Raw genomic sequence first — 13,047 nt, forward strand, 5'->3', positions numbered from 1 at the left:
ACAACCATTTCCTTTTTCAGTATTTTTGTGTGGTGCATTTTTCTCTGTTTTAACAAAAGAGGAACAAAGAACATTTAAGTCAACCTAAGACGATTTGTTTTAATTTTTACATGGTCTTACTGAGGTGATGCAAAGTGGAACATGCAAACTGTTTTTTTGGTAATGTGCTGGAAAAGCTTGATAATGGACCTTGAAAGTGCTTAAAGTGCTTAAATTTGACCCTGAACAATGAGTTTGAACCCTGCAGTTTACAGTTTCATTTTTCATTATCTCAGCTTTGCCTGTCTTTTATAAATCGTAGTAGACTGAGTGTGTCTGTGTTGACTGAAACCATCACTGTTTCTAATTCTCAACCCTTTCAGGCCCTTCAGCCTCTCAGACTGCTGACATGTTAGGAGACAAACCTCCAGCTGCATCCTCACCAAATGTCATCAAAGGTTCTACTGATGGAGATGAAACTGTAGAAGATCCTGACCTCGAGCCTTCCAACAACACCTCCACGCAACAAACCAGCCCGCTTCCCCCCAAAGACTCTGAGCCCGCTGAGGCTGAGACCGGCCTCAGCCCTGAGCAACAGCTCAGCAACGACTGTGTAGAGGGGGATTAAAGTTCACGTGCAGCAGTTTCTGCTGAAAAGCTTTGGCAGTGAGCAGATTTAAAGGTTTCCCAATGTTCGTGCCTGCTCATTCGAGTAATGTTGTGCATTTCTGGTGGTTTATATCTTGAGCACATGTTCCTACTGTGACGTCAGCTTTGGGTTAGCAAAGACATTTATAATCAATGGAAATAAATGTTTTTCTTATTTTTAAAAGTCCAAATCCTAAACGTATTTACCATGTGTTGGTATCTGTTACAGAAAAATATTTGAACTGATCCACAGTTCCTGCTCTGATGCATCTTCTTTCTCCAGTTTCACTATTGGCAGAATTTTGGTTGCAAACATGTTTCTATAAAAGGCCTCTGTGTGTGTGTAGTATGTGAGCTGTCAACTGACCATCACCCTCTTCCAAGCATTAAGTGCTCGTTCAATTATGAACAGTTCTTTCTTAAGCTACTGCAGGGACATGAAACGCAACACGATGAAGTGGCTCCATCTGCGCTAATGAAAACACCATTTTTAATTACAGGCCACTGCACACATATTGAAATAGTTATGTACAGTTCATATTTCTGTTGGTAGTTCTAGAAAACAATCTTAAAATCCACAAACCAAAAAACGCTTCTGATTATTTACCAGTTCAAACAATAAAAATGTCCTTGGTGTTGGTGTCTTCTATACAGGCTCTTGATATACAAACTATAAGATAAATACATCCTAGTTTTATACATCACTTCCAACACAACCAACCTCAGGTGTGTTCATTACTCTACGGGTTTATTTTAAAGTCTGCTAATGAGTGACATGAAGTTTTATCAGTCCGGTGACCTGTCCAGGGCGTATCCTGCCTCTCACCCTATGACAGCTGGGACAGATTCCAGGACGTGCAGAAGAAAATGGACGAGTGGACGTTTTATCATCTCCAGAACAATACTCGTGCTGGGTTTTGTATGAAGTGGTCACAGGTAGTACAATATGTGTGAACTCACCAAAAATGGTTCTATAACACAAGACATTTAATTTACACAAGACATTGATCCCACCAGTGAGATATTGAGATCACTGGTGCTGAGAGAAAAGCCTTTTGTTACCAGACTTCTTTAACCTGCTGCAGTTGACTAGTTTCCTGCAGGATTGAACCACATTTGCAGTGAGTACTAGGTCTTGTCAAAGTAACTGCTGACACTTCACTGGCATTAACACGTTCCCTATCCTCCTTACAACTAAGTTTAACTTGATGTGATTTTAAAAACTAACTTTTACAAAACGTATCCACTGATTCGGTTTGACTCTGGTTTCTAAAAAGATGGCGGGACATGTTTTTACTTAATATTGTGTTTGCTTTCCTGTGACTTCACACACTCGTGTGGTTTGTCCACACACAATCTGGAGCTACAAGAATGACCTGGATGACTCAGCACGAGTGATCTTCAATGATCACCGTTCTGTTAGCGCACAGCGTGCAGTTCTCACAAGTGTCTGCTTGGGGGTAAAGCTGGGCTACAGCGTTTCTATGCTGTTGTTGCCGGGAGGCGTGAAGCCCTTTCCAGATCCATCAGAGCCAACTCTCTGATTTCTTCCAGAATAGAGTACAGACTGGGAGTTTTGCTCTGACGAAACTCTCTTTCCTCTTTGGAGAGTTTGGGGCGCCGGGCTGTCTTCTCCTGAGCCAGCGCCTCTTCATTCTGACGCACCACCTCTTTGACCAGCTGACTGCGGCCCTGAGGGCTGGGCTGCTGGGACTTGGCACTGTGGTGAGGCTTGTTGCTGATGACCTCGAGGTTTAGACGGTCAGCGTGGCAAGTTGAAGAGTGGACAGAAATACGAACCTGAAGAGAGCAGAGAACGTAAGTCACAGTATTCCTCAGTTCGATCACTACACAGTAATGGCACCTACTGAAAATAGTCTAATGGAATGCTATGCAAAGACAGGCCCACTTAAGGTTTGTGACGTAATATATAACAGCAGTCCTCTCAGCACTGTGCGCAGCGTCACAGCTAAGTAGACAGTGGTGTAGAGTGGAGAAGTTTCCGACTGTGCCACAATTTTGTTCATAAATAGGATAAATTGGATACGTATGTTACACACACGTATCCAATGTAACAAACGTTCATCCATCCGTACACGAACTTTCTTTACTGTGCTTTCTAACATTCACACGACGTGGAGACTGGAGCAGAGGGGGAGAAAAACATTCATTAACACTGTGACCTCGGTCAAGTGTCACAGTGAGGTTGTTGTTTTGTTGATTTGTTTGTTGAATATCATCATCATCTCTTTGTTTGATATGATCATAGCTTGACAGCAGTCAATGCTGTGGTGGACAACTTGTGTTTGGGCTAATGTTTCTTTCTATCTTGTTTTGGCCACATGTGTCATCCATCATCATCCATCAGTAAGCTATGTTGTTAGCATTGCCTTTGCCCTTTGACATTTATGACCCCAGGATAAGTCCATGAAAGAAAGAAAAGATGTTGATAACAGTGGAAGCAGCAGTACTCTGTCACTTTTTCATGTCTTAAAGCCAAAGATGTGAGAATAACACACCGTTACTTCAGTTTCTTTTTGTTAGCTAACCTTAGGGTAATGTTTCCTGCTCTTTTTGCTTAAATCACATGCACTTATTCCTCACAATCATCGTGTGTAACATGCCTGAACTTAATATAACTTGACGCCAGTGATGGGCAGCAACGCATAATTAGATTACTTTTTTCAAGTAACGAGTAAAGTAAGGGATTACTGTTGCAAAAAAGGTAATTAGATTACTGTTACTGTCCCGTAAACACGCTGCTCTACTGTGTTACTAAACCGTGAGTTTGTTTGCAAGAGTGTCTCATGACAATGACATAAGTGCATGCGACGTTTGTGGTAACAAACGTGTGCAGAGCAACAATGGATCATTTATCGAGTGCGAGAGAGAGAGTGCGACCGTGCAGCGTTTAAAGGCGTTTATGTGAAAACAATTACCGCCCACTGTCATTTTTTATCTCCCTTTACAAAAAGGTTTGTGTAGAAACGCCACAAACTGGAAGCATTACATTTCTTGTCTTGGAGGAGAGCCTCCCCCCCCCCACACTTATGTTTTTGTTTTCATATAATATTTAAAAACAATAAACTGAATAACTTTAAATGATTTATTTTCAGGAATCATTTTCGTCTCATTCATCTTACTGACGTTTTGTTACCTTGAGATTAGCTAACAAAGCAGCAACCACACAACACTTTATCACAACAAGATCATAAAACGTCTCTTAATGTTGGACCACAAAAGATCCAGTAGTCGTATGAACCTGTGATTCATATACACTCATGCATATATATTTGGAATCGTCGCCTTTAGGCGCTGCATTGCTGGAAACCTTCTAAAATGATTGATTAGCGTTTTCTGTGACTTACGGTGATGTGGTCAAACAATTTGAAGGTGGAGGTGCCACAGCTGGAGGTGGTGGTAATGCGGTCCGGGTATTTTCGCACAGTGCCACCCTGCCAATCACAGCTGCCGTCCTGTCCCGCTACCACCACCAGGCCCTCTTTGTTCTTCAGATACACAGGCCCCCTCACACCATACCTGTGAACAACATGGCTGTGGTCAGAGGCAGCCTTACTTACTCAGTGATATTACTCAACCTGCTTTGCGCCCTGTGATTTTAATCATTACATGGATTCTACAGCCTTCTCAAAATGACCACAGGTTACATTTTAATAAACTGTTAATATTGCATATCCCTGTAACACCACAAGCATGGAGAACACTGATGTTATTAAATTACACTTTCCTTGCAATAAACAAGCAGCAACCTCCAGAGGTTAGCTAAGCTAACGTAGAAGTGCCACAAACACAAGGCTGGCTCCAAAGCACCGTCCCTCCCCACAGACTCAACTTCAGCAATGCAATTAACTTATTTAAAGCCTGGTAGAGAAAAGATTCGGGGTTTTAGCCGATTTTCCCTGCTCACAATAAATGTTTAAGGAATTAGTTTAGTAAATTTATACAATTTAAAACTCATTTTGAGGTTTTTTAAGAGAAAATAAAACTAGCGTGTATACTGTTAAATATACATTGATTAGCGTGCAATTACATCTTCCAACAAATTCATTCATTGTCATAAACTTTGAATTCGTCTATTAAAAATACACGAGTGGTTGGCCGTCTGTGAGCTGCTGTACAGCTCCATTAAACAAAGGAAAAGAAGAAGACTGCAGAACAAAACACAGGACTGAAGGTTCTTACTCTGGGATAAACACCAAGACACCGTTGTCTCGAATGGAGTAGACAGCAGCGTCAGCCACACAGCACGGGTCTGTCTGAGGGTCTCGTTCTCTGAAAAACAGACACTGAAACAGTGCTGTGGATCGCATTTGGGCTGCCTGTGCTGCCTGCAAATGAAACACAGACGTCAGCACAGCTTCTGTTAATAGAGTAAGAGGTGAATCATTGAAAAACACAAACAATAAAACACCCCTGACCCTGTTCTTGCTGTTGACATGGTGAGCCATTTCCTCCACTTCTTTGTTACTGGCTGGTGCTTTACCAGATACAACGCCCCTCTGCATGTGCAGGGCTGCGGTAAGAAGGCGGTGCACGACAATGTCTGCGTACCGACGGATGGGTGAGGTAAAGTGTGTGTAGCGATCCAGAGCCAGACCTACGACAACGAAGCAAATATCAGCACGTTAGCCTTCTTTCTAGTTCTCAGTCGAATAATTCTTCACAAACAACAGACGTTGGACAAGTGTGTGCAGACGTGTGATGGATGGACTGACCCACAGTCACACTGAAACTCTAGTGCAGCCAATAAAAGCTGTGCAGCGGTATCGTACCATAATGGTAGTATTGGTCTTGAGGATGAGCACCAGTGGAGAAGTACAGAGCCTGTGACATAGCAGTGGTGGCCATCATTCTGAACAACCTGTTCACCAAGGGGTCCTGTGGGTCCACAGCTCGGTCCAGTGAGGCAGCTAAAGCCTTGTTGGACCTGAAGGAACAGAGCCAGAAACCAGGGATGAGTGAGGCCTCTCATCTCAGCAGTCAGTGACACAAAGCTACTTGCATCACCATGTCTCTTGTCCTGGGACCGGTTCTGCTGTTGGTTTAACCCCCCCCCCCCCCCCCCCCCCCCCCACAATCCTCCAACCGCACATTCATATTTTGTTTTCAAACTCCATTGCAGTTCATTCCACGCCTCAGATCCTCAGACCTTTTGTAAACAGTTAAACAAATAAAAGTTAACTGTAATAGATTACAGGTTGTAATTAAATAAATCACTGCCTCTTTTAAAAAACAGAAAAACAAACCATCTTTAATTATTTGAGTTGTTTGTTTTGTTCCCGTGTGAGAATATTCAACACTGCTCTCTGTGCAAAACGGGTTTAAAAGCATAAACAGCTGTGGGATCCTGTTTGTCCGGGATTTGAACCGGGGAACAAACTGCGGCAGGATCAGCGTTGTGCCGAGGTCGGCATCGCCGACAGCATGTGTTCCCCCTGCGTGGCGAGCGTTCGCTGGGCACGGAGTGTGGATCCAGGTTACGCCGCCTCCATTACAAACAGTCAGACGTGGAAGTAGTGATGTTTTAGTTTTGTAAAAAAGTGAAACCTGAGTGTCGTTACATTACCATTCAGTTTAAGGGTTACAACAGAAAATGAAATATTTATTGTCCTCTCGTGGTATCAGACGGGATTATTTTAACAAACGAAGGACATTTTGCCTGATAATTATATTTATCCTGTAACTTTACTGTGTAAAGAGCTAAAACCTCCAAAGTTTCAGGAGTAGTTAGTCGTTATAAGAAGTGTTTGTGAACTGAAAATCAAGAATGTGGGATCCTGTTTGTCCGTGATTTGGACAGCCCAGCGTGTGCTCCCGACGCAGGGGAAACTAATTCTGTCGGGGAGACCGACCTTGCCACGACAGCTGTTGTGAAGCTGAAGCCAAAGGCAAGATATGCTTCATCATATGTTGTAGTCTTTGGTTTGGAAGCATATTTGGCTTCAACCTCAACCTGAGCTGAAGGAACATGTCTTCTTCTTGTCTGACTGCTCATGTGACACCTGAGTGTGTCCCCGTGTTATCAAACATTTCAGGTTCACACACTTGTGTGTCTGAACATGATGTGCGTTGGACTACAATATGCATTTCCTCAGTTTCTATACTGAACAGTCAAAAACATTACCTGGTGTCAATGGTGAAACCTTTGGCCTTTGCAGTGTCCACCAGCTGGTTGAATAGCTCCTGTTGTGGTGGTGGGTGACACCTTAGAAGGGCCTGGTTGGGGAAAGCTTCCTGGATCTTGCGGGCCACCCAGTGGTTGGCGTAAATCATGCACTCTGCCACGGTCTCATGGACCTCCAGGGGCTGACGAGGGACCAGGGCCGTAATGTTCCTCTCCTCATCCAGCTGGGCACCCACCTGAAAAGGGAAAATGCTTCTAACGTGACTTCAATGAAAAAGAATATGAAAATGCATCAGTGGGCCACATTTTACTACAGTTTACTTTAACTCAGTTGAACATGCACCATTCCACCGGAACAAATGCTGCACGGAGAACCAAATGTGAATGAATCTCAACCTGAAAACAGTCTACTGTCTTTCCTACGTTCAGCTCTCTATCATACCAGTAAGAACACATATCCCTAACAGGCACACAGCTCTGCTCATGGGCACAGAAACTCCACCGATCTGCTGTTCATGCTTTTTGTTTATAGTGGACAGCCAATCAGAGTTTAAGTTAGCTCAAAGGAAATGTGCCTTAAAGAGAGAACAAAACTTTTCTCAGACTAAGGATGAACTGAGGGGACCCAAAGCACTTCAGCAGGAACCAAAAGAAGCCAGAAAGTTTGGATTTGAACACAGTTTTGGCCGTTTTATATAATAGATCAAGATGAAACATCTGTTGTCCTTATCCTTCAGGACAACAGATGTTTCACCAGCGGTCAATAATCCAGCTTTGTCAAGATAAGAACTTGATTTTTGGGTGGCAGCTCAATCATTAAACACACTTTTAGAAATATATTGGTTTTTCCACTATCCCAGAAGCAACCCGAGAGAATCATTTTTACTTCATATCAATATTCTGTGTGCGTACAGCCATAACAGGAATGCAATAACTGAATAATAAATAAATCCAAGACATCCTATTAGAGAGCATCTTATAGAACAACAGGAATTGTCCATATGAGGTTTTAACAGATGGCCGACCAGCCGCTGTAGATAAATGGCTGTGATCTAATGTGAAAACTGTCAGTGGTTTCACAGTGGAGTGCTTGGTTTCTTTATTCCAATATTCTCACTGAAATGACTTTCTGATAAAATGTTTTCTGCTGAGGAACGTGTTCTGCTTAGACGCCTGATTTTAAAAATAACGTCTCTATTAGACCGTACTATAATTTATTATCGATGAAAAGAAATATATGGTATCCATCTGTAATTCTGTAAATAACACAGCAAAAAACCAAACTAAACATAAAGACCTGGAAGACTCCTGCGTCTAAATTCATTCAGTTATTGTACTGAGTCCTGAACATGTTAGAAATATGGTATCTAAGCAGATTCTTACTCTGGATGGCATTACCTTGGCCTCCAGTAACGCTGTGAGGAACCTTGGAGTCATGTTTGACCAGGACATGTCCTTCAATGCACATATTAAACAAATATGTAAGACTGCGTTCTTCCATTTGTGCAACATCTCTAAAGTTAGAAATATCCTGTCTCAGAGTGACGCTGAAAAACTAGTTCATGCATTTATTACTTCCAGGCTGGACGACTGTAATTCATTATTATCAGGATGTCCAAAAAACTCGCTGAAAAGCCTTCAGCTGATCCAAAATGCTGCAGCAAGAGTCCTGACAGGGACTAGAAAGAGAGAGCAGATTCCCTTCATTGGCTTCCTGTTAAATCCAGAATTCAAAATCCTGCTCCTCACATACAAGGTCTTAAATAATCAGGCCCCATCTTATCTTAATGACCTTGTAGTACCATATCACCCTATTAGAGCACTTCGCTCTCGCTCTGCAGGCCTACTTGTTGTTCCTAGAGTATTTAAAAGTAGAATGGGAGGCAGAGCCTTCAGTTTTCAGGCCCCTCTTCTGTGGAACCAGCTTCCAGTTTGGATTCAGGAGACAGACACTATCTCTACTTTTAAGATTAGGCTTCAAACTTTCCTTTTTGCTAAAGCATATAGTTAGGGCTGGACCAGGTGACCCTGAATCCTCCCTTAGTTATGCTGCAATAGACCGTGGCAGCTGGGGGATTCTCATGATGACGCCGAACATCATCATCACCTCTTTGTCATCATTATCACTGACTACATGTTTATAGACCAATCTCCATTTAATCATTAGTTATCATTAATCCCTGGCCCTTTTCCACAGGTGTCTTTTGACCTGATTTCCTCCCCTCGGCTGTATGAAGTGTTTCGGGGTGACTGATACTGAATTTTCTAACCATGATGTCATCTGACAAAATGACCAAACACAGAGGTTAAGTCAAACTTTCACTTAGACAGAAGCTTAGAAGGGAGAATCTTCTGCAGCTGAAATGTGCGAGAAAGATAGTGGTTCCAGTTTTTAATGTGCAGAATGGATTTCTCTCCACTGAAGCTATGTGCACGGTTTACTTTGTTTGATTCACTTCAGATTCATTGAATCATTTTGTGTCGTATGTTAGACGTCAGTAATGACGATGTGTTAGGGTTAGACACTCAGCTATAACATGCTTACGCTTTCAATTAAGAACATGAACCTTAAATGTTTGCAGTCTTTATTTATATAGTCTTACTGTTAAGTACACACATTACCAAAACACACAAAATACTCTATGAAGATACAAGAAACCAATCATACCTCCACTCCTTCCAGCTCCAGCGCTCCTCCTCTGTCCCTCTTTGCCCGAAGATGTCTGGCTACATGTGTGAGCATCTCAAGTGCCTCAGTGAGTTGAGCTAGCTTAGAACCCTTTTCCTGAGGACCCAGGTTGGCCAGTTCCGCTACCTCAACCTGTTCTCCGTTGAGGAGCGCCTGAGCCAGCTCGTAGTGGAGCTGATAGGAGGAGCGGATGAGTGTACGACCATACCAGACCTCTTGGACTTCAAGGGATTCTGCGTCAAGCTCCCAAAGCACGCTCATTGCATACCTGAATTTGAAAGTGTCAGTTACACAACTAGCATGCATTTTAAGCATATGAAAATGAAACGTGTGATGGGAAGTCTACTAACCTGTCAGCACCTCCCAGCAGTGAGCAAAGGTCTGCGCTGAGAATAGCAGGCAGCATGTCGTACCTGCGGTCTGCCAGGTAGTAGGTTGTAGCCCTTAAGAAGTGACATAATAAATATAAAAAGGCAATGAGATCAAAGCAGCAGCTTTATCATCTTCTTTCTAATCAAAAGTGAGACATAATTTGAAAATAAGTACTAAATATTCAGAGTTTGTTCCACCTTTGTCATTTTCATCCTTCTGTTTATTAATAAGTCAGGAAGGATGAAATAAATAAGCAAAATGTTTTTCTTATGATTTAATAAATATTCCCCATTTTCTGAAATAGAATTTAAGGCTTCAAACCACAATCATGAGATTTTAATTTACTTCTTTAAAGTGTGGAGGCGAGCTGGACAGGTGGGTGATCTGCACGCTGCTTTGTGGACAGCTATGAAATGTAAAATGGAATTTTAGAGTAAGTCAGAGAGAAAGCAGAGGACCAAAACTACATTAAAAATCACAACATAAAAAATATATAGTAAGATTTCAGTATTATTTTATAAGTGCACGTTGTTAACAGTCTACACGGAGTTTCTCTCCTCACTCGGCTCTCAATCATCTTCTGTACATGCTGCTGCTGCTGCTGCTGCTGCCTTTAAAAAACGACATGCACTTCATGGACCTTCTTACTAATTTATCTGCAGACTACACTTTATCAGATACATTTTATTAGCACTGGGTTAGACACTTCTGCCTTCTGAACACTCCTTTCTTCACTTCCAAGACTCAACAAGGTGCTGAAAGAATTCCGTAGAGATTTTGGATTATAGCGAGATTACACCGAGATGACAGCAGAATGCATTTGCTGCAGATTTGTCGGCCGTTCAGCTGTGACACAAATTTTTTTGGGCTGCTTCCCTGTCACATGGTGTCATCGCTGCATGTTCCCAGGAAGGAAAATTTGTGGAGATCAAGTGCAAGCATTACTTTTGCAGCCCCGACCTTCACTTCATTTACTGCAGATATTTTAAACTCAGTTTTATTCATTTGTACAATACAGCACAAAATAAATAAATAAATCAGAACATGTGCATATATCTGGACATAAACACAGATGAATATCTTCTTGTTCTATTACTGTGGTTCAACTGTCTTGTATCATCATCCTCTTTATTAATAAGATGCACTGAAAGCCAATTATAGACAAACCATTAACATCAGGTACTCAAGGTCACATGCCATCATGTGACCTCCGGTGTTTTCCTGACACCCGTAACTGTACAAAGGGGATCTGAAAACAAATGATGTGTGACACACTGTTCTTTACTTCTACCACTCAGTAGAATAAAACTAATTTAGTTGGAAGCGGACTCATTTTTCCTTTTTTTGCTGCATGACCTTCTGGTTGAATGTTGTGTACAAGTATGGCTGCCATGTCCCGTAGTAATATATGTTTATGAAGGCCACAGTGAAAATCACTCAGGCTTTCCCACAGCGGAAACATTCCCCTGTCCTGTTAATGGCATCGTACTCAAAATGAGCACAAGTTCTTCGTAACAACATGGACCACTGTGTTCTGTGTGTAGCAGTTCTCTACTGTGAGAACCCCAACCACCTTTTAGCACGACCAGCATTCGTCCATTCGCACACATATTCATACAGCGCGTTAGTCTATACCTTTAAGCATTTTCTCTCACATGCACACTCACACTAACGGATGCATCCAGGGAAATTTGGGGGTTAAGTATTTTGTGCAAGGTGACTTTAACATGAAGCCCGAAGGCACCAGGGATTGAACCAACAACGTGCTGACCATTGGTTCAATTCCTGGTGCCAGTGATACTTTCAAAGCCATCATGGACCCTGTGAAGTCCTTCTACATGTGATTAAATGATAGACATTTAAGGCTTAATGCTTCACATCAGACACGAGCCTTATTTAAGGTGGCCCTCTGTGTTATTTATAATTGCGCTACAAGGCATGCTGCTGATGCAACATTAATTCAGGCAACAACTTTCTTGCCTCTTTGTACTTCTGAAAGTTCCTCTGAACACTTATGCAAGATGCTGTAATTTTCTTTTATCCTTTTATATCCCACCTACTCTACCCAACCACTCCAACCAGTTCCTCACCTTGAACGTGCCTCCAAGTCTGTGAGCGAACCCTCTTTGACAAAGTGAGTGACATCAGCAATGTGAACTCCCAGCTCCAGCCTTCTGTTGGGGAGCTTGTGTACAGACAGCGTGTCGTCTACATCTTCACAGCCGCGTGGATCGATGCTGAACACCAGGCGACTGTCCCTAAGATCCCGCCGCTCTGCCACCTCAGAGGGGTCTACCGTCCACGGCTTCTCCAGAGAGTTGACCGGCATCTCTCTCAGCTGATGGCAGACGGACAGGCACAGCTAAACAGCCGCATAGTCTTTTGAACTTTTCACATTTTGTTATGATTCTATACAAAACATTAATAATAATAATAATAATAATAATACATTTTATTAAGCGCCTTTCAAAACACTCAAGGACACTTTACACAAAGACAAAGCAAAACAGTGTTTCACTTTCAGTTGCTCCCTTGTCACAAGGGGTCACCACACCTGATAGCTCAGCATCTTTTGATACGGCAGAGTTTTATACCAGATGCCCTTCCAGGCACAACCCTGATTTGTATCTCCGGTTGCAATCGAACCAGTGACATTTTGCCTGCAAGCCAGTGTGTAAACCACTGATGAAAAAAGGAAAGAATGAACTATTCCACATATTTAATGATTCTTTAATATTTTGTTGATTTGATAATAATAATAATAATAATAATAATGGATTGGATTTATATAGCGCTTTCCAAGGCACCCAAAGCGCTTTACAATGCCACTATTCATTCACTCTCACATTCACACACTGGTGGAGGCAGCTACAGTTGTAGCCACAGCTGCCCTGGGGCAGACTGACAGAAGCGAGGCTGCCATATCGCACCATCGGCCCCTCTGGACAACAATAGCTATATTGCAATCTTTAAAACCTTTGGTTACTATGGTAACTCTCTGATAACCAAGCACTCTCTGATGTGACCAATCACAGAAGCTCTACTGCCACCCCCTTTATAACATAAAAAGTTATGAATGATGTTCCAGTCTATGATAGTGGACTCATCTGTGCTTGTCCTTTGTTACAGCCCATTGCAACCCTTACACTCCTTACAGTGGAAATGCAGTTGTCTTCAGGTGTTGCCTAGGTTTAACTGCCGATTGTCTACACCT

General features: G+C 42.3%; 1 protein-coding gene across 1 annotated transcript in view; it reads right to left on the reverse strand.

Moving 5' to 3' along the window:
- Positions 1 to 1,088: 1,088 nt before the first annotated feature.
- The window catches only part of LOC146566835 (DIS3-like exonuclease 1), a 29,802-nt gene continuing 17,843 nt past the window's right edge, over positions 1,089 to 13,047 (reverse strand). Inside the window, exons 9-17 of the mRNA XM_085286448.1 lie at positions 11,924 to 12,171; positions 9,812 to 9,904; positions 9,441 to 9,729; positions 6,773 to 7,008; positions 5,421 to 5,575; positions 5,067 to 5,245; positions 4,831 to 4,976; positions 3,996 to 4,167; positions 1,089 to 2,427 (exon numbers count right to left, since the gene is read on the reverse strand). Of these exons, the coding sequence (XP_085142574.1) occupies positions 2,110 to 2,427; positions 3,996 to 4,167; positions 4,831 to 4,976; positions 5,067 to 5,245; positions 5,421 to 5,575; positions 6,773 to 7,008; positions 9,441 to 9,729; positions 9,812 to 9,904; positions 11,924 to 12,171 (1,836 nt within the window). The 3' untranslated portion in view covers positions 1,089 to 2,109. The remainder of the gene's footprint in view (positions 2,428 to 3,995; positions 4,168 to 4,830; positions 4,977 to 5,066; positions 5,246 to 5,420; positions 5,576 to 6,772; positions 7,009 to 9,440; positions 9,730 to 9,811; positions 9,905 to 11,923; positions 12,172 to 13,047) is intronic.

The sequence above is a fragment of the Mchenga conophoros genome, linkage group LG9 (genome assembly GCF_057382185.1).
Source record: "Mchenga conophoros isolate Kocher_MC1m ecotype Shallow Benthic linkage group LG9, M_conophoros_male_GT1.1, whole genome shotgun sequence".
NCBI lineage: Eukaryota > Metazoa > Chordata > Actinopteri > Cichliformes > Cichlidae > Mchenga > Mchenga conophoros.